The sequence below is a fragment of the Salvelinus alpinus genome, chromosome 8 (genome assembly GCF_045679555.1).
Source record: "Salvelinus alpinus chromosome 8, SLU_Salpinus.1, whole genome shotgun sequence".
Lineage (NCBI taxonomy): Eukaryota > Metazoa > Chordata > Actinopteri > Salmoniformes > Salmonidae > Salvelinus > Salvelinus alpinus.
The window spans coordinates 61,563,134-61,583,300 of record NC_092093.1 but is presented as its reverse complement, the minus strand read 5'-3'; the positions used below and the strand labels follow the sequence as shown (position 1 = coordinate 61,583,300).

Sequence of the window (20,167 nt, the reverse complement as noted above, 5' to 3'; positions counted from 1 at the left end):
ACCGATATGAATGTCCCACGCCAACCCCTCTACAAAAACAATAGAGTACTCACTGTTGATCCACTTGGCCTCAGGGTCGTGAACCTTGAAGTCCTTCCTGAAGATGTCCCCCACGGTCAGTTTCCCCTTGAGGGCCAAGCTGTCATCCTCGCCTGCAAGGGAACAAGTTAAAATACAATTTTAAATCAATATACAATTTTGAGCATTATTGATTAGAACTAAAGATTAGCAGCGGGTCATTCCAGGATGATCACATACAGTGCATTCAGAAAGTATTCAGACCCCTTTTCAATTGATTGGACATGACTTGGAAATGCACATATCTGTCGATATAAGGTCCACAGTTGACAGTGCATGTCAGAGCAAAAACAAGCCATGAGGTTGAAGGAATTGTCCGTAGAGCTCCGAGACAGGATTGTGTCGAGGCAAAGATCTGGGGAATGGTACCAAAAAATGTCTGTAGCATTGAAGGTCCCCAAGAACATAATGGCTTCCATCATTCTTAAATGGAAGAAGTTTGGAACCACCAAGACTCTTCCTAGAGCTGGCCTCCTGGCCAAACTGAGAAATTGTGGGAGAAGGGCCTTGGTCAGGGAGATTAAAACAAGATTGAATTCCTTGGCCTGAATGCCAAGCATCACGTCTGGAAGAAACCTGGCACCATCCCTACGGTGAAGCATGGTGGTGGCAGCATCATGCTGTAGGGATGCTTTTCAGAGGCAGGGACTGGGAGACTAGTCAGGATCGAGGGAAAGATGAACGGAGCAAAGTGTAGAGAGATCCTTGATGAAAACCTGCTCCAGAATGCTCAGGACCTCAGACTGGGACAAAGGTTCACCTTCCAACAGGACAACGACCCTGGGGCGGCAGGTAGCCTAGTTGTTCGAGTGTTGGGCCAGTAACCGAAAGGTTTGCTAGATCGAATCCCCGAGCTGACAAGCTAGAAATCTGTCGTTCTGCCCCTGTACAATCCAGTTAACCCACTGTTCCTAGGCCGTCATTGTAAATAAGAATTTGTTCTTAACTGACTTGCCTATTTAAATAAAGGTTAAATTAAAAATTAAAAAATCATACAGCCAAAACAATGCAGGAGTGGCTTTAGGACAAGTCTCTGAATGTCCTTGAGTGACCCAGCCGGAGCCCGGACTTGAACCCGATCGAACATCTCTGGAGAGACCTGAAAATAGCTGTGCAGCGACGCTCCCCATCCAACCTGACAGAGCTTGATAGGATCTGCCAAGAAGAACGGGAGAAACTCCCCATATACAGGTGTGCCAAGCTTGTAGCGTCATACCCAAGAAGACTCAATGCTGTAATCGCTGCAAAAGGTGCTTAAAAAAAGTACTGAGTAAAGGGTCTGAATACTTATGCAAATGTATATCCGTTTTCTTTTTATATACATTTGCAAAACCTGTTTTTGCTTTGTCATTATGGGGTATTGTGTGTAGATTGATGAGTGGAAAAAAACAATAATTTAAACCATTTTAGAATAAGGCTGTAACGTAACAAAATGTGGAAAAAGTCGAGGGGTCTGAATAATTTCGAATGCATTGTGTTTGCTTTAACAGTCCAATGCAGTCATTTTTATCTCAATATCAAATAATTTCTGGGAAACAATTAAGTACCTTACTGTGATTATTTTCAAATAAAATGGTAAAAAAGAAACAGAAATAGCTTCTTAGCAAAGAACAATAAAATATTTTCAGCCTGAAAAAACACCAGGACTTGATGGTATACCAGTAGAGGTATATCAGACCTATCAGACCAGCATCATGTTGTGGGCGTGCTTTGCTGCAGGAGGGACTGGTGCACTTCACAAAATAGATGGCCTCATGAGGTAGGAAAATTATGTGGATATATTGAAGCAACATCTCAAGACATCAGTCAGGAAGTTAAAGCTTGGTCGCAAATGGGTCTTCCAAATGGACAATGACCCCAAGCATACTTCCAAAGTTGCGGCAATATGGCTTAAGGACAACAAAGTCAAGGTATTGGAGTGGTCATCACAAAGCCCTGACCTCAACCCTATAGAACCTTTGTGGGCAGAACTGAAAAAATGTGTGAATGTGGAACTAAAAATGTTTATAGTTCCAACAGTGCAGTAATATCTAGCAATACAATAACCCCAAAATATATATTTTTAATAATAATAATAATTAAGAATTATCAGAATGAACAATGTCAGAGTCCGGAATTGTCACGATCGTGTGGAGGAGAGACGGACCAAGGCGCAGCGCGTGAAAAGAACATCTTCTTTAATGAAGGGAAAAACAAAACTTACAAAATGAACAAACAGACGACCGTGAAGCTAAACCAGACAGGATCTGGTACTCTGGCAGATCCTGACTGACGAATGGCTCTAGCGGCTCCTGACTGACTAACGGCTCTGACGGCTCGGGACAGACGGGCGGCTCTAATGGCTCTGGGCAGACGGATGGCTCAGATGGCGCTGGGTAGACGGATGGCTCAGATGGCGCTGGGTAGACAGATGGCTCAGATGGCGCTGGGTAGACAGATGGCTCAGATGGCGCTGGGTAGACAGATGGCTCAGATGGCGCTGGGTAGACGGATGGCTCTGGCCGGCTGAGGCGCACTGTAGGCCTGGTGCGTGGTGCCGGAACTGGTGGTACCGGGCTGGGGACACGCATCTCAGGGCTAGTGCGGGGAGCAGCAACAGGGCATACTGGACCCTGGATACGCACATTAGGCCTAGTGCGTGGTGCCGGCACTGGTGGTACCGGGCTGGGGACACGCACTTCAAGGCTAGTGCGGGGAGCAGCAACAGGATGCACAGGACTCTGGAGACGCACAGGAGACTTGGTACGTGGCGTAGGCACAGGTGGTAATGGGCGGGAGACACGCACCATTGGACGAGTGCGTGGAGGAGGAACAGGGCTCTGGAGACACACTGGAAGTGTGCGTGATGTAGGCACTGGTGGAACTGGACTGGGGCGGGAAGGTGGCGCCGGAAATACCGGACCGTGCAGGCGTACTGACTCCCTTGAGCACCGAGCCTGCCCAACCTTACCTGGTTGAATGGTCCCCGTCGCCCGCCAAGTGCGGGGAGGTGGAATAACCCGCACCGGGCTATGTAGGCGAACCGGGGACACCATGCGTAAGGGTGGTGCCATGTAAGCCGGCCCGAGGAGACGCACTGGAGACCAGACGCGTTGAGCCGGCTTCATGGCACCTGGCTCAATGCCCAATCTAGCCCTACCAGTGGAATAACCCGCACCGGGCTATGAACACGTACAGGAGACACCGTGCGCTCTACTGCGTAACACGGTGTCCGCCCGTACTCCCGCTCTCCACGGTTAGCCTGGGAAGTGGGCGCAGGTCTCCTACCTGCCCTCGGCCCACTACCTCTAAGCCACCCCTCAAGAAATTTTTGGGTTGTACTTGCGGGCTTCCAGCCTTACCTCCGTGCTGCCTCCTCATATCGCCTCCTCTCGGCTTTCGCTGCCTCCAGCTCTTCACGAGGGAGGCGATATTCTCCCGGTTGTGCCCAAGGTCCCTTTCCATCCAAAATCTCCTCCCATGTCCATGAATCCTTTGTTCCTTGCTCCTGTTGCCACTGATCACGCTGCTTGATCCTTGTTTGGTGGGTAATTCTGTCACGATCGTGTGGAGGAGAGACGGACCAAGGCGCAGCGCGTGAAAAGAACATCTTCTTTAATGAAGGGAAAAACAAAACTTACAAAATGAACAAACAGACGACCGTGAAGCTAAACATGAACTAGTGCATACATGCAACATAGAACATCGACATAGACATACCTAGACACATACACTGAACACTAAACCATCTACTCTACTTAACCCCCTAAACCATACAACACCCTAGACAATACAAAAACACATACTACACCATGTCACACCCTGACCTAAATAAAATAATAATGAAAACAAAGATAACTAAGGCCAGGGTGTGACAGGAATATATAAACTACCGTTCAAAGGTTTGGGGTCACTTAGAAATGTCCTTGTTTTTGAAAGAAAAGCATGTTTTTTGTCCATTAAAATAACATCAAATTGATCAGAAATACAGTGTAGACATTGTTAATGTTGTAAATGACTATTGTAGCTGGAAACAGCAGATTTTTTATGGAATATCTACATAGGCGTACAAAGGCCCATTATCAGCAATCATCACTCCTGTGTTCCAATGCCACGTTGTGTTAGCTAATCCAAGTTTATCATTATAAAAGGCTAATTGATCATTAGAAAACCTTTTTGCAATTATGTTAGCACACCTGAAAACTGTTGTTCTGATTAAAGAAGCAATAAAACTTGCCTTCTTTTGACTAGTTGAGTATCTGGAGCATCAGCATTTGTCTGCTCGATTACAGGCACAAAATGGCCAGAAACAAAGACCTTTCTTCTGAAACTCATCAGTCTATTCTTGATCTGAGAAATTAAGGCTATTCCATGTGAGAAATTGCCAAGAAACTGAAGATCTCGTACAACGCTGTGTACTACTCTCTTCACAGAACAGTGCAAACTGTCTCTAACCAGATTAGAAAGAGTAGTGGGAGAACCCGGTGCACAACTGAGCAAGAGGACAAGTACATTAGTGTCTCTAGTTTGAGAAACAGATGCCTCCACAAGTCCTCAATTGGCAGCTTCATTAAATAGTACCCGCAAAACACCAGTCTCAACGTCAACAGTGAAGAGGCAACTCCTGGAGGCTGGCCTTCTAGGCAGAGTTGCAAAGAAAAAGCCATATCTCAGACTGGCCAATAAAAATAAAAGATTAAGATGGGCAAAAGAACACAGACACTGGACAGATTGGAAAAAAGTGAAAAGTCCCAGTGCAGTCAAAAATGTGATTTCCCTGTGTTGTGTATGTATACTTCCACACTATGAGGCTGGAATAACACCCCGCAAAACACCAGTCTCAATGTCAACAGTGAAGAGGCGACTCCGGGATGCTGGCCTTCTAGGCAGAGTTCCTCTTTCCAGTGTCTGTGTTCTTTTGCCCATCTTAATCTTTTATTTTTATTGGCCAGTCTGAGATATGGCTTTTTCTTTGCAGCTCTGCCTAGAAGGCCAGCATCCCGGAGTCACCTCTTCACTGTTGACGTTGAGACTGGTGTTTTGCGGGGTGTTATTCCAGCCTCATAGTGTGGAAGTATACACAGGTAAATCACATTTTTGACTGCACTGGGACTTTAATTAATTACAGAAACACCACATACTATTGAAGTAATGTTGGGGAAAGTCAGCATATTGATAATTTTTGTGTCAATGTCTGGATGGCAGTTAAGGCCATGCTCAGCTTGAGGCCATAAACAACATTTTTCTCCAAACAAACTAAGGCCTCAAGCCAAGCAAGCTCATTATCTCCCTGAGAAGGCTGTGTGGAGGACATAGGATTTACCCCCCCTCTAGGGTTTATAACTCTATCTTTCCTGTAGTGTTTATAACTCTATGTTTCCTCTAGTGTTCATAAGTCTGTTTCCTCTAGTGTTTATAACTCTGTTTCCTCTAGTGTTTATAACTCTGTTTCCTCTAGTGTTTATAACTCTGTTTCCTCTAGTGTTTATAACTCTGTTTCCTCTAGTGTTTATAACTCTATGTTTCCTCTAGTGTTTATAACTCTGTTTCCTCTAGTGTTTATAACTCTGTTTCCTCTAGTGTTTATAACTCTGTTTCCTCTAGTGTTCATAACTCTGTTTCCTCTAGTGTTTATAACTCTGTTTCCTCTAGTGTTTATAACTGTTTCCTCTAGTGTTTATAACTCTGTTTCCTCTAGTGTTTATAACTCTGTTTCCTCTAGTGTTTATAACTCTATGTTTCCTGTAATGTTTATAACTATGTTTCCTCTAGTGTTTATAACTTTATGTTTCCTGTAATGTTTATAACTATGTTTCCTCTAGTGTTTATAACTCTATGTTTCCTCTAGTGTTTATAACTCTATGTTTCCTGTAATGTTTCTAACTATGTTTCCTGTAGTGTTTATAACTCTGTTTCCTCTAGTGTTTATAACTCTATGTTTCCTGTAATGTTTCTAACTATGTTTCCTGTAGTGTTTATAACTCTGTTTCCTCTAGTATTTATAACTCTATGTTTCCTCTAGTGTTTATAACTCTATGTTTCCTGTAATGTTTATAACTCTATGTTTCCTGTAGTGTTTATAACTCGGTTTCCTCTAGTGTTTATAACTTTATGTTTCCTGTAATGTTTATAACTATGTTTCCTGTAATGTTTCTAACTCTGTTTCCTCTAGTGTTTATAACTCTATGTTTCCTGTAATGTTTATAACTATGTTTCCTGTAATGTTTATAACTCTATGTTTCCTGTAATGTTTATAACTATGTTTCCTCTAGTGTTTATAACTCTATGTTTCCTCTAGTGTTTATAACTCTATGTTTCCTGTAATGTTTCTAACTATGTTTCCTGTAGTGTTTATAACTATGTTTCCTCTAGTGTTTATAACTCTATGTTTCCTGTAATGTTTATAACTATGTTTCCTGTAATGTTTATAACTCTATGTTTCCTGTAATGTTTATAACTATGTTTCCTCTAGTGTTTATAACTCTGTTTCCTCTAGTGTTTATAACTCTGTTTCCTGTAGTGTTTATAACTCTGTTTCCTGTAGTGTTTATAACTCTGTTTCCTCTAGTGTTTATAACTCTGTTTCCTCTAGTGTTTATAACTCTGTTTCCTCTAGTGTTTATAACTCTGTTTCCTCTAGTGTTTATAACTCTGTTTCCTCTAATGTTTATAACTCTGTTTCCTCTAGTGTTTATAACTCTATGTTTCCTGTAATGTTTATAACTATGTTTCCTCTAGTGTTTATAACTTTATGTTTCCTGTAATGTTTATAACTATGTTTCCTCTAGTGTTTATAACTCTATGTTTCCTCTAGTGTTTATAACTCTATGTTTCCTGTAATGTTTCTAACTATGTTTCCTGTAGTGTTTATAACTCTGTTTCCTCTAGTGTTTATAACTCTATGTTTCCTGTAATGTTTCTAACTATGTTTCCTGTAGTGTTTATAACTCTGTTTCCTCTAGTGTTTATAACTCTATGTTTCCTCTAGTGTTTATAACTCTATGTTTCCTGTAATGTTTATAACTCTATGTTTCCTGTAGTGTTTATAACTCTATGTTTCCTCTAGTGTTTATAACTCTATGTTTCCTGTAATGTTTATAACTCTATGTTTCCTGTAGTGTTTATAACTCTGTTTCCTCTAGTGTTTATAACTCTATGTTTCCTGTAATGTTTCTAACTATGTTTCCTGTAGTGTTTATAACTCTGTTTCCTCTAGTGTTTATAACTCTATGTTTCCTCTAGTGTTTATAACTCTATGTTTCCTGTAATGTTTATAACTCTATGTTTCCTGTAGTGTTTATAACTCGGTTTCCTCTAGTGTTTATAACTCTATGTTTCCTGTAATGTTTATAACTATGTTTCCTCTAGTGTTTATAACTCTATGTTTCCTGTAGTGTTTATAACTCTGTTTCCTCTAGTGTTTATAACTCTATGTTTCCTGTAATGTTTCTAACTATGTTTCCTGTAGTGTTTATAACTCTGTTTCCTCTAGTGTTTATAACTCTATGTTTCCTCTAGTGTTTATAACTCTATGTTTCCTGTAATGTTTATAACTCTATGTTTCCTGTAGTGTTTATAACTCGGTTTCCTCTAGTGTTTATAACTCTATGTTTCCTGTAATGTTTATAACTATGTTTCCTCTAGTGTTTATAACTCTATGTTTCCTGTAATGTTTCTAACTATGTTTCCTGTAATGTTTATAACTCTATGTTTCCTGTAGTGTTTATAACTCTGTTTCCTCTAGTGTTTATAACTCTATGTTTCCTGTAATGTTTCTAACTATGTTTCCTGTAGTGTTTATAACTCTGTTTCCTCTAGTGTTTATAACTCTATGTTTCCTCTAGTGTTTATAACTCTATGTTTCCTGTAATGTTTATAACTCTATGTTTCCTGTAGTGTTTATAACTCGGTTTCCTCTAGTGTTTATAACTCTATGTTTCCTCTAGTGTTTATAACTATTTGTTTCCTGTAGTGTTTATAACTCTGTTTCCTGTAATGTTTCTAACTATGTTTCCTGTAGTGTTTATAACTCTGTTTCCTCTAGTGTTTATAACTTTATGTTTCCTGTAATGTTTATAACTATGTTTCCTCTAGTGTTTATAACTCTATGTTTCCTCTAGTGTTTATAACTCTATGTTTCCTGTAATGTTTCTAACTATGTTTCCTGTAGTGTTTATAACTCTGTTTCCTCTAGTGTTTATAACTCTATGTTTCCTCTAGTGTTTATAACTCTATGTTTCCTGTAATGTTTATAACTCTATGTTTCCTCTAGTGTTTATAACTCTATGTTTCCTCTAGTGTTTATAACTCTATGTTTCCTGTAATGTTTATAACTCTATGTTTCCTGTAGTGTTTATAACTCTGTTTCCTCTAGTGTTTATAACTCTATGTTTCCTGTAATGTTTCTAACTATGTTTCCTGTAGTGTTTATAACTCTGTTTCCTCTAGTGTTTATAACTCTATGTTTCCTCTAGTGTTTATAACTCTATGTTTCCTGTAATGTTTATAACTCTATGTTTCCTGTAGTGTTTATAACTCGGTTTCCTCTAGTGTTTATAACTCTATGTTTCCTGTAATGTTTATAACTATGTTTCCTCTAGTGTTTATAACTCTATGTTTCCTGTAGTGTTTATAACTCTGTTTCCTCTAGTGTTTATAACTCTATGTTTCCTGTAATGTTTCTAACTATGTTTCCTGTAGTGTTTATAACTCTGTTTCCTCTAGTGTTTATAACTCTATGTTTCCTCTAGTGTTTATAACTCTATGTTTCCTGTAATGTTTATAACTCTATGTTTCCTGTAGTGTTTATAACTCGGTTTCCTCTAGTGTTTATAACTCTATGTTTCCTGTAATGTTTATAACTATGTTTCCTCTAGTGTTTATAACTCTATGTTTCCTGTAATGTTTCTAACTATGTTTCCTGTAATGTTTATAACTCTATGGTTCCTGTAGTGTTTATAACTCTGTTTCCTCTAGTGTTTATAACTCTATGTTTCCTGTAATGTTTCTAACTATGTTTCCTGTAGTGTTTATAACTCTGTTTCCTCTAGTGTTTATAACTCTATGTTTCCTCTAGTGTTTATAACTCTATGTTTCCTGTAATGTTTATAACTCTATGTTTCCTGTAGTGTTTATAACTCGGTTTCCTCTAGTGTTTATAACTCTATGTTTCCTGTAATGTTTATAACTATGTTTCCTCTAGTGTTTATAACTCTATGTTTCCTCTAGTGTTTATAACTCTATGTTTCCTGTAATGTTTCTAACTATGTTTCCTGTAGTGTTTATAACTCTGTTTCCTCTAGTGTTTATAACTCTATGTTTCCTGTAATGTTTCTAACTATGTTTCCTGTAGTGTTTATAACTCTGTTTCCTGTAATGTTTCTAACTATGTTTCCTGTAGTGTTTATAACTCTGTTTCCTCTAGTGTTTATAACTTTATGTTTCCTGTAATGTTTATAACTATGTTTCCTCTAGTGTTTATAACTCTATGTTTCCTCTAGTGTTTATAACTCTATGTTTCCTGTAATGTTTCTAACTATGTTTCCTGTAGTGTTTATAACTCTGTTTCCTCTAGTGTTTATAACTCTATGTTTCCTGTAATGTTTATAACTATGTTTTCTCTAGTGTTTATAACTCTATGTTTCCTGTAATGTTTATAACTCTATGTTTCCTGTAGTGTTTATAACTCGGTTTCCTCTAGTGTTTATAACTCTATGTTTCCTGTAATGTTTATAACTATGTTTCCTCTAGTGTTTATAACTCTATGTTTCCTGTAATGTTTCTAACTATGTTTCCTGTAATGTTTATAACTCTATGTTTCCTGTAGTGTTTATAACTCTGTTTCCTCTAGTGTTTATAACTCTATGTTTCCTGTAATGTTTCTAACTATGTTTCCTGTAGTGTTTATAACTCTGTTTCCTCTAGTGTTTATAACTCTATGTTTCCTCTAGTGTTTATAACTCTATGTTTCCTGTAATGTTTATAACTCTATGTTTCCTGTAGTGTTTATAACTCGGTTTCCTCTAGTGTTTATAACTCTATGTTTCCTGTAATGTTTATAACTATGTTTCCTCTAGTATTTATAACTCTATGTTTCCTCTAGTGTTTATAACTCTATGTTTCCTGTAATGTTTCTAACTATGTTTCCTGTAGTGTTTATAACTCTGTTTCCTCTAGTGTTTATAACTCTATGTTTCCTGTAATGTTTCTAACTATGTTTCCTGTAGTGTTTATAACTCTGTTTCCTGTAATGTTTCTAACTATGTTTCCTGTAGTGTTTATAACTCTGTTTCCTCTAGTGTTTATAACTTTATGTTTCCTGTAATGTTTATAACTATGTTTCCTCTAGTGTTTATAACTCTATGTTTCCTCTAGTGTTTATAACTCTATGTTTCCTGTAATGTTTCTAACTATGTTTCCTGTAGTGTTTATAACTCTGTTTCCTCTAGTGTTTATAACTCTATGTTTCCTGTAATGTTTATAACTATGTTTTCTCTAGTGTTTATAACTTTATGTTTCCTGTAATGTTTATAACTATGTTTCCTGTAATGTTTCTAACTCTATGTTTCCTGTAGTGTTTCTAACTATGTTTCCTGTAGTGTTTATAACTCTGTTTCCTCTAGTGTTTATAACTCTGTTTCCTGTAGTGTTTATAACTCTGTTTCCTCTAGTGTTTATAACTCTGTTTCCTCTAGTGTTTCTAACTCTGTTTCCTGCAATGTTTATAACTCTATGTTTCCTGTAAAGTTTCTAACTCTATGTTTCCTGTAGTGTTTATAACTCTGTTTCCTGTAGTGTTTATAACTCTGTTTCCTCTAGTGTTTCTAACTCTGTTTCCTGTAATGTTTATAACTCTATGTTTCCTGTAAAGTTTCTAACTCTATGTTTCCTGTAGTGTTTATAACTCTATGGTGGAGAACAAGAAGCAACACTGGGTAATGCATTCTTTCATATGGCACATTTGTTTGATGTCACTGAGTCTTTGAACATACATGCTCAGACAACAGGAGTTGTGAATATACGATTAATGGGGGGGAAACCTTAAGAATAGGGATGGGTGTTGTGACTAGTGACACATCTGCATCGATTCCATGCAGTGACAATTTCTTTCAACAACACTGACAAAATTAATTCGTATTTTCAACACATTGTAATCTTCAATTACATCTTTACGATTTCTATTTACACTCAAGACATGAACAGTATGACTATAGCAATGAGGGGGGAAAGAAAACAACAGAAGACAAAGTGTGTAATGTAGCAAAACACAATCATCTTTCGCTCTACACTCTGGTTAAGACCGATAGAATATCTGATCAGTGAAATGGGCTGGTGTCTTTACACCAGATGTCTGGGATAACCAGATTCATTTCCTCGTAATTCAAACCATCAGATCTGATCGTGCAAGCTCTCTGTCTGCCGTGTGACTCTTTTCAGATATTCATACTAGGCATGAAAAAAAGCTAAATGCAATATCTGATTTGTTTCATTTGGTTTCTGTAGCAGAGATATTCAGTCACTTGGAGAAAATGAGGAGTAGGGATTGTAGAGGAGGGAATTGTAGCTAAACCTTGGAGGGGATATTTAAATGAGTAGTGTCTATTGTAATACCTGGACATCTGATGAAGACCAACATAATGCCAATGGGGGTCATATCAAGGACAACATACATGTTTAAAGGAATCATCAAATATTTTCTTCATGATTCACTTAATCAAGGAAGTTTTATTGCCCAGTGAAAGTGACACAGTAAGTTAAGAAGCAACCAGAGACAAAATTGAATTTTTTGGTACTATAAGCCCATTACTTGATGCTCTCTCACAGGTTGCAATAGTAGAAGCAATCTTTTCTGCCTTTTCATTCCACAGTAGTATCACTTCAAAACAGATAACAATGTTAGGTCAGAAAATCTCAACTTTTCATCAGTGTGTCCAAAGACAAAGTCAGAGATAAGATGGTAAATCCAGTTAAGCTGTTCCCCTGGGTTTTAAAGTAACAGTGTTCAGTTGGGTTTTAAAGTAACGGTATTCAGTTGGGTTTTAAAGTAACAGTGTTCAGTTGGGTTTTAAAGTAACGTGTTCAGTTGGGTTTTAAAGTAACAGTGTTCAGTTGGGTTTTAAAGTAACAGTGTTCAGTTGGGTTTTAAAGTAACGGTATTCAGTTGGGTTTTAAAGTAACAGTGTTCAGTTGGGTTTTAAAGTAACAGTGTTCAGTTGGGTTTTAAAGTAACAGTGTTCAGTTGGGTTTTAAAGTAACGTGTTCAGTTGGGTTTTAAAGTAACAGTGTTCAGTTGGGTTTTAAAGTAACAGTGTTCAGTTGGGTTTTAAAGTAACGGTATTCAGTTGGGTTTTAAAGTAACAGTGTTCAGTTGGGTTTTAAAGTAACGTTGTTCAGTTGGGTTTTAAAGTAACGGTGTTCAGTTGGGTTTTAAAGTAACGGTGTTCAGTTGGGTTTTAAAGTAACAGTGTTCAGTTGGGTTTTAAAGTAACGGTGTTCAGTTGGGTTTTAAAGTAACGGTGTTCAGTTGGGTTTTAAAGTAACGGTGTTCAGTTGGGTTTTAAAGTAACGGTGTTCAGTTGGGTTTTTCAAAGTAACGGTGTTCGGTTGGGTTTTTAAAGTAACGCCATTCGGTTGGGTTTTTAAAGTAATGGCGTTCGGTTGGGGTTTTAAAGTAACGGCGTTCAGTTGGGTTTTTAAAGTAACGGCGTTCGGTTGGGTTTTAAAGTAACGGCGTTCGGTTGGGTTTTAAAGTAACGGCGTTCGGTTGGGTTTTCAAAGAAACGGCGTTCAGTTGTTGTTGTTTTTTAATAACTGTGTTTGGTTGGGTTTTTAAAGTAACGGCATTCGGTTGGGTTTTTAAAGTAACGGCATTCGGTTGAGTTTTTAAAGTAACGACGTTCGGTGCTAAACTTAATTTTGTTTGGCCGAGACTGTTAGAGTGATTTGTCGGCCTTAAACCTGTGCCAGCCTACCGAGCTCATGTGCTCTGCCATGTGCAGAGCGGGAGGAGAGATGAGGCGAAGAGATGAAGAAGGAGATGAAGCCAGCATGGGGGTCTGGCTAACGGTTCGGGATGGTGTATTAAATGTTTGGGCTTCTTCCCATGACTGTTTCGATCGTATCCTTCCTCCACCATCCACCCATTACCTGCATTAGGATAAATATTTATATGTCCTTAAATTCACAAGTGTGCTGGAGCTTAATAACCATTTAAGATGTGTGAAAGACTGATGGGAGTGTGGCACCATAAAGGTGTGCATGGGAATATAGGAGGGTAGGGTGAGAGAGGTGGATAAGGCACACAGAGAAGAGCACGTACACAGATAAATACATATTCATTATCTTCGTCATCGTTCAACACATGCACACTTTCACCAATTAATACATTATGAGCAACAGACACACCTCTTCAGTCAGGTGCACCCCACAAATGTCGTCACACAGCTGGGTCTGAGGACAAATGTCCCCAGAGGGTCTCTTATGTCAACTCTTTCCCCGTTTCCCTGACGAGTGGCCCTGTTTGAATACTTCCGAAATGCTTCCTTCCGGCCTCCCGAGTGGCACAGTGGTCCAAGACACTGCATTGCAGTGCTAGCTGTGCCACAAGAGATTCTGGATTTGAGTCAAGGCTCTGTTGCAGCCGGCCGCGACCGGGAGACCCATGGGGTGGCGCACAATTGGCCCAGCGTCGTCCTGGTTAGGGGAGGGTTTGGCCGGCAGGGATGTCCTTGTCCCATCGCGTACTAGCAACTCCTGCCGCGGGCCGATCGCAGTGCACGCTGACACGGTCGCCAGGTGTACGGTGTTTCCTCCGACACATTGGTGCGGCTGGCTTCCGTGATAAGTGGGCATTGTGTCAAGAAGCAGTGCGGCTTGGTTGGGTTGTGTTTTGGAGGACTCACGGCTCTCGACCTTCGCCTCTCCCGAGTCCGTACAGGAGTTGCAGCGATGAGACAATACTGTAACTACCAATTGGATACCACGAAATTGGGAAGAGAAAGGTGTAAAAAGAAATGCTTCCTTCCTTTCATTTAGGTAAGCACAGATCTATAAGTGATTGGATAGGTGAAGACAATGTTCCCACCCTTTTACTTCCACCAATCCAACCAATCTATGCATTTCTAAAGTATTTGAACATGACCAATCACTTTTTCACTAAGGGTGTTTTCACATATAGTCCTCTTAAACACTAGAACTGCTAAAGCATTCATTTGGACTGTTCATGAATTCATTTTAAAAAGTCATTTTTGAAGTCATGCCCCCCTCCGTCTTTGACTTTTCTTAAATAAGTCTACATACCACACTGTTGTTGTTAGAAAATAAATATCACACAAATAACTGCAGTTTTTGGAGGGCTTTTTTTAATGGTTTTCCCTGTTGCCCCCCCCTTCTCTTGACAGTAGGGCTTGCTCCGCTCCTTCTCCTGACAGTTGAAAGTGCTGTGCCCAGTTGACAACCACCCAGATAATTGCCTCGAAACTCAACCGAAGCTAATTTCACACCTATAACAACAGATTCAATAAATGAAGTATGATGGGAGGGAGAAAGGTGGAGAGTGGGTGAGTTCATGAGCGAGGGGAAGCGAACGATGCATCATTATGTAATCACCAGTTGAATGAAGAACAGCAGTCCAAGCAGTCTTATCAGTCTACTCTGGTCTACTTGGAGTACACAGTGAGAGCATGCTTAATTGAGAATATCTGAATGAAAACTACACAGATGGTGGGGAAGAAATGAATCATGATATCTCTGATGTTTATTCTTTGTATTCTGAGCCTGAGCCTGAACCTAAACCTCCGATGCCTAAGCACAAGTGAGACAGGAGAGAGGAAGGGTTGGTACTGTTTGGATAGAACAAGCCGGGGACAATGTTACCGGCTGATTATTAGCACTAAATGTCATCCCTGAGAGAGCAGGCCCTACATCTCAAGCAAAAAACTACATCAGCAACGCACTCACCAGCTTTTGTTGTTTATGTGACAAAGGACATGCTCCAACTGATGCCATTGCGTGAAGACACACACCATGTAAGCACGAGCTGACAATAATTGACTATTTTTGACTGCTGTCATATCGACACATATTCATTATAATGCCATTATTGCTTTTGTGCAAATTTTCACTATTTATCAAGCACACATGGCGCTTATAATTATGTTTTTATCATTTGACCGCGCATCTTTCTGACCATGCGTCTTGGTGTTAGTGTTTGTGTGTTTTGTTTTTACATATAGGCTACAGTAACATAAACGAATGAAAATGCTATTGTGTTACTTTTTCATTCTAATGTTACCTAAGACCTTCATAAACACAACCAAATTATTATTTTTGCGATGACATATATGAAATGTAATAATTACACTGTTAGAATGTTGCAGTCATAATGACTGCTCATTAGCTTGAAGGGGGTGGGGCCCTCCAGGCCTAGCGGTTGAACCGATTTAGTGTTTTCACACTTGGTCCGTTTCAACCAATTTTTGTGAACTCTTTTTGTGCAGTATGAACACTCCAAAACCGAACTGAGAACATCTCGAGAGGTGGTCTGAGTTCGGTTAACTTTTTTAGGGCAATGTGAACACAAAGCTCTGCAGGTTCACTTGTCATTATTCCAGCACCACACACTAGACTACTGCAACACTGTTTCCCATAACCTCTCACATTGGTGCCACAAAATAAAAATTATGATGATGTGCAGGGGTGTATTCATTACGCCGATTCTGTTGCAAAACGTTTCTTAAACGGAAGCAGATGGACCGAAAAAGGGGAGGAATCTATCTGAATTTGTCCAATAGAAACTCTCGTTTTAGTTGACTGTTTGGCTAATGATTACACCCCAGTTTCACAGAAAAAACGTGTGCTGTTGTTGGATATTGATTAGGGATTGCCAAGGATGCACAAAAAAATCCCAAATATTTGTGGAGTATTTAGTTCATATTATTTATTTGCAATATGTGATCTATAGGCTAAGAGAGCTTCATAATATGTTTATTAGATTGTGGGGATTGAATAGTGTGAGAAGACAACATATTTGGTGAGAATCACAACATCTTAAAGGGGCCTACTTTGAGTGTACAATTTTTTTTAAATTGTTACCCCAAAGTTCACTTAAAGGAGGACTGATTGGTTCTTTTACAGAGGACTAAATGTGAAAACACCCCGCCTCCTTTAAAGTGAACTCTGGGCGTAAAAAATAACTCAGTTCTCTTTGTATTCACACTGCCCTTGCCTTTGACTGAGGACTCAACTCTTTTGCCAGTTCACTTCACCTATTTTGTGGTCCGAGTCCTCTTTTGCTATGTTTGAAAAGGAACCAAGATATTTTTCCAACATTCACTCAACGCACTCTGGGTTTTTACAAAGTGCAGGAAAAGCCATTCCATCAGACCGTGTTATCAGACAGCTAGACATACCTACTGTACTTACATTTTGGTAGCTAATAGATTGCATTTAGTTAAAATATGAGACATAATTATTATAATCAGAAGATAATATTAACATGTAAATATAATTGGTGAGACAACAATTAAATAAATGATTAAATAATGCTTTAATTGAAAATTGTACACTCAATGTAGGTCTATCCGGGATCCTTGAGACGTTCCTACCCTAAATCCTAAACCTAACCTTAACCACTGCCCTTACCCTAACCTTAACCCTTCCCAAACCTTAACCCTAACCTTAACCCTTACCTTAACTATTTTAAATGTCAACTTCAATGGGGTGACGTCCCAGGGATCCCAGATAGCAAGGATTTTGTACCCTATGTTGTGACTCTCACCAAATATGTTGTTGTCTTCTCACACTATTCAAACCCCACAATCGAATAAAACGCTTATGAAGCTCTCTTAGCCTATTGATCACATATTGCAAACAAATAATCTGAACATTGTGCCTGTATAAAACTCCACACATATTTTGGAATTTCAGTGCATTATCCAAAAACAGCACGTTTCTTCCACAACCTGCACATCATCATCTTCTCTCTTTTGTGGCACCAATGTGAGGGGTTATAGCAGGGGAGACAGTGTTACAGTAGTCTAGTGTGAGGGGTTATAGCAGGGGAGACAGTGTTACAGTAGTCTAGTGTGAGGGGTTATGGCAGGGGAAACAGTGTTGCAGTAGTCTAGTGTGAGGGGTTATAGCAGGGGAGACAGTGTTGCAGTAGTCTAGTGTGAGGGTTTATAGCAGGGGAGACAGTGTTACAGTAGTCTAGTGTGAGGGTTTATAGCAGGGGAGACAGTGTTGCAGTAGTCTAGTGTGAGGGGTTATGACAGGGGAAACAGTGTTGCAGTAGTCTAGTGTGAGGGGATATAGCAGGGGAGACAGTGTTGCAGTAGTCTAGTGTGAGGGTTTATAGCAGGGGAGACAGTGTTACAGTAGTCTAGTGTGAGGGGTTATAGCAGGGGAGACAGTGTTACAGTAGTCTAGTGTGAGGGGTTATAGCAGGGGAGACAGTGTTACAGTAGTCTGGTGTGAGGGGTTATGGCAGGGGAAACAGTTATACAGTAGTCTAGTGTGAGGGTTTATAGCAGGGGAGACAGTGTTGAAGTAGTCTAGTGTGAGGGTTTATAGCAGGGGAGACAGTATTGCAGTAGTCTAGTGTGAGGGTTTGTGGCACCAATGTGAGGGTTTATAGCAGGGGAGACAGTATTGCAGTAGTCTAGTGTGAGGGTTTGTGGCACCAATGTGAGGGTTTATAGCAGGGGAGACAGTGTTACAGTAGTCTAGTGTGAGGGTTTATAGCAGGGGAAACTGTGTTACAGTAGTCTAGTGTGAGGGTTTATAGCAGGGGAGACAGTGTTGCAGTAGTCTAGTGTGAGGGTTTATAGCAGGGGAGACAGTGTTACAGTAGTCTAGTGTGAGGGTTTATAGCAGGGGAAACAGTGTTGCAGTAGTCTAGTGTGAGGGTTTATAGCAGGGGAAACTGTTTTACAGTAGTCTAGTGTGAGGGTTTATAGCAGGGGAGACAGTGTTGCAGTAGTCTAGTGTGAGGGTTTATAGCAGGGGAGACAGTGTTGCAGTAGTCTAGTGTGAGGGGTTATGACAGGGGAAACAGTGTTGCAGTAGTCTAGTGTGAGGGGTTATAGCAGGGGAGACAGTGTTGCAGTAGTCTAGTGTGAGGGGTTATAGCAGGGGAGACAGTGTTGCAGTAGTCTAGTGTGAGGGTTTATAGCAGGGGAGACAGTGTTGCAGTAGTCTAGTGTGAGGGTTTATAGCAGGGGAAAGAGTTATACAGTAGTCTAGTGTTAGGGGTTATGGCAGGGGAGGCAGTGTTGCAGTAGTCTAGTGTGAGGGGTTATAGCAGGGGAGACAGTGTTGCAGTAGTCTAGTGTGAGGGGTTATGACAGGGGAAACAGTGTTGCAGTAGTCTAGTGTGAGGGGTTATAGCAGGGGAGACAGTGTTGCAGTAGTCTAGTGTGAGGGGTTATAGCAGGGGAGACAGTGTTGCAGTAGTCTAGTGTGAGGGTTTATAGCAGGGGAGACAGTGTTGCAGTAGTCTAGTGTGAGGGTTTATAGCAGGGGAAACAGTTATACAGTAGTCTAGTGTTAGGGGTTATGGCAGGGGAGGCAGTGTTGCAGTAGTCTAGTGTGAGGGGTTATAGCAGGGGAGACAGTGTTGCAGTAGTCTAGTGTGAGGGTTTATAGCAGGGGAAACAGTGTTACAGTAGTCTAGTGTGAGGGGTTATGGCAGGGGAGACAGTGTTGCAGTAGTCTAGTGTGAGGGGTTATGGCAGGGGAGACAGTGTTGCAGTAGTCTAGTGTGAGGGGTTATGACAGGGGAGACAGTGTTACAGTAGTCTAGTGTGAGGGGTTATAGCAGGGGAGACAGTGTTACAGTAGTCTAGTGTGAGGGGTTATAGCAGGGGAGACAGTGTTACAGTAGTGTAGTGTGAGGGGTTATAGCAGGGGAGACAGTGTTGCAGTAGTCTAGTGTGAGGGGTTATGACAGGGGAGACAGTGTTACAGTAGTCTAGTGTGAGGGGTTATAGCAGGGGAGACAGTGTTACAGTAGTCTAGTGTGAGGGGTTATAGCAGGAGAGACAGTGTTGCAGTAGTCTAGTGTGAGGGTTTGTGGCACCAATGTGAGGGTTTATAGCAGGGGAGACAGTGTTGCAGTAGTCTAGCGTGATGGTTTGTGGCACCAATGTGAGGGTTTATAGCAGGGGAGACAGTGTTACAGTAGTCTAGTGTGAGGGTTTATAGCAGGGGAAACTGTGTTACAGTAGTCTAGTGTGAGGGTTTATAGCAGGGGAGACAGTGTTACAGTAGTCTAGTGTGAGGGTTTATAGCAGGGGAGACAGTGTTGCAGTAGTCTAGTGTGAGGGTTTATAGCAGGGGAAACTGTGTTACAGTAGTCTAGTGTGAGGGTTTATAGCAGGGGAGACAGTGTTACAGTAGTCTAGTGTGAGGGTTTATAGCAGGGGAGACAGTGTTGCAGTAGTCTAGTGTGAGGGTTTATAGCAGGGGAAACTGTGTTACAGTAGTCTAGTGTGAGGGTTTATAGCAGGGGAGACTGTGTTACAGTAGTCTAGTGTGAGGGTTTATAGCAGGGGAGACAGTGTTGCAGTAGTCTAGTGTGAGGGTTTATAGCAGGGGAAACTGTGTTACAGTAGTCTAGTGTGAGGGTTTATAGCAGGGGAAACAGTGTTGCAGTAGTCTAGTGTGAGGGTTTATAGCAGGGGAAACTGTGTTACAGTAGTCTAGTGTGAGGGTTTATAGCAGGGGAAACAGTGTTGCAGTAGTCTAGTGTGAGGGTTTATAGCAGGGGAAACTGTGTTACAGTAGTCTAGTGTGAGGGTTTATAGCAGGGGAGACAGTGTTGCAGTAGTCTAGTGTGAGGGTATATAGCAGGGGAGACAGTGTTGCAGTAGTCTAGTGTGAGGGTTTATAGCAGGGGAAACTGTGTTACAGTAGTCTAGTGTGAGGGTTTATAGCAGGGGAAACAGTGTTGCAGTAGTCTAGTGTGAGGGTTTATAGCAGGGGAGACAGTGTTGCAGTAGTCTAGTGTGAGGGTTTATAGCAGGGGAAACTGTGTTACAGTAGTCTAGTGTGAGGGTTTATAGCAGGGGAAACAGTGTTGCAGTAGTCTAGTGTGAGGGTTTATAGCAGG

The 20,167-nt window shown here is 40.5% G+C and overlaps 1 protein-coding gene across 5 annotated transcripts in view; it reads right to left on the bottom strand.

Moving 5' to 3' along the window:
• The window catches only part of LOC139583425 (A-type potassium channel modulatory protein DPP6-like), a 385,278-nt gene that overhangs the window by 64,922 nt on the left and 300,189 nt on the right, over nt 1-20,167 (bottom strand). For all 5 annotated transcript variants that reach the window (XM_071414502.1, XM_071414505.1, XM_071414503.1 and 2 more), the window contains one exon: nt 54-152. In XM_071414502.1, coding sequence (XP_071270603.1) covers nt 54-152 — 99 coding nt within the window. The remainder of the gene's footprint in view (nt 1-53; nt 153-20,167) is intronic.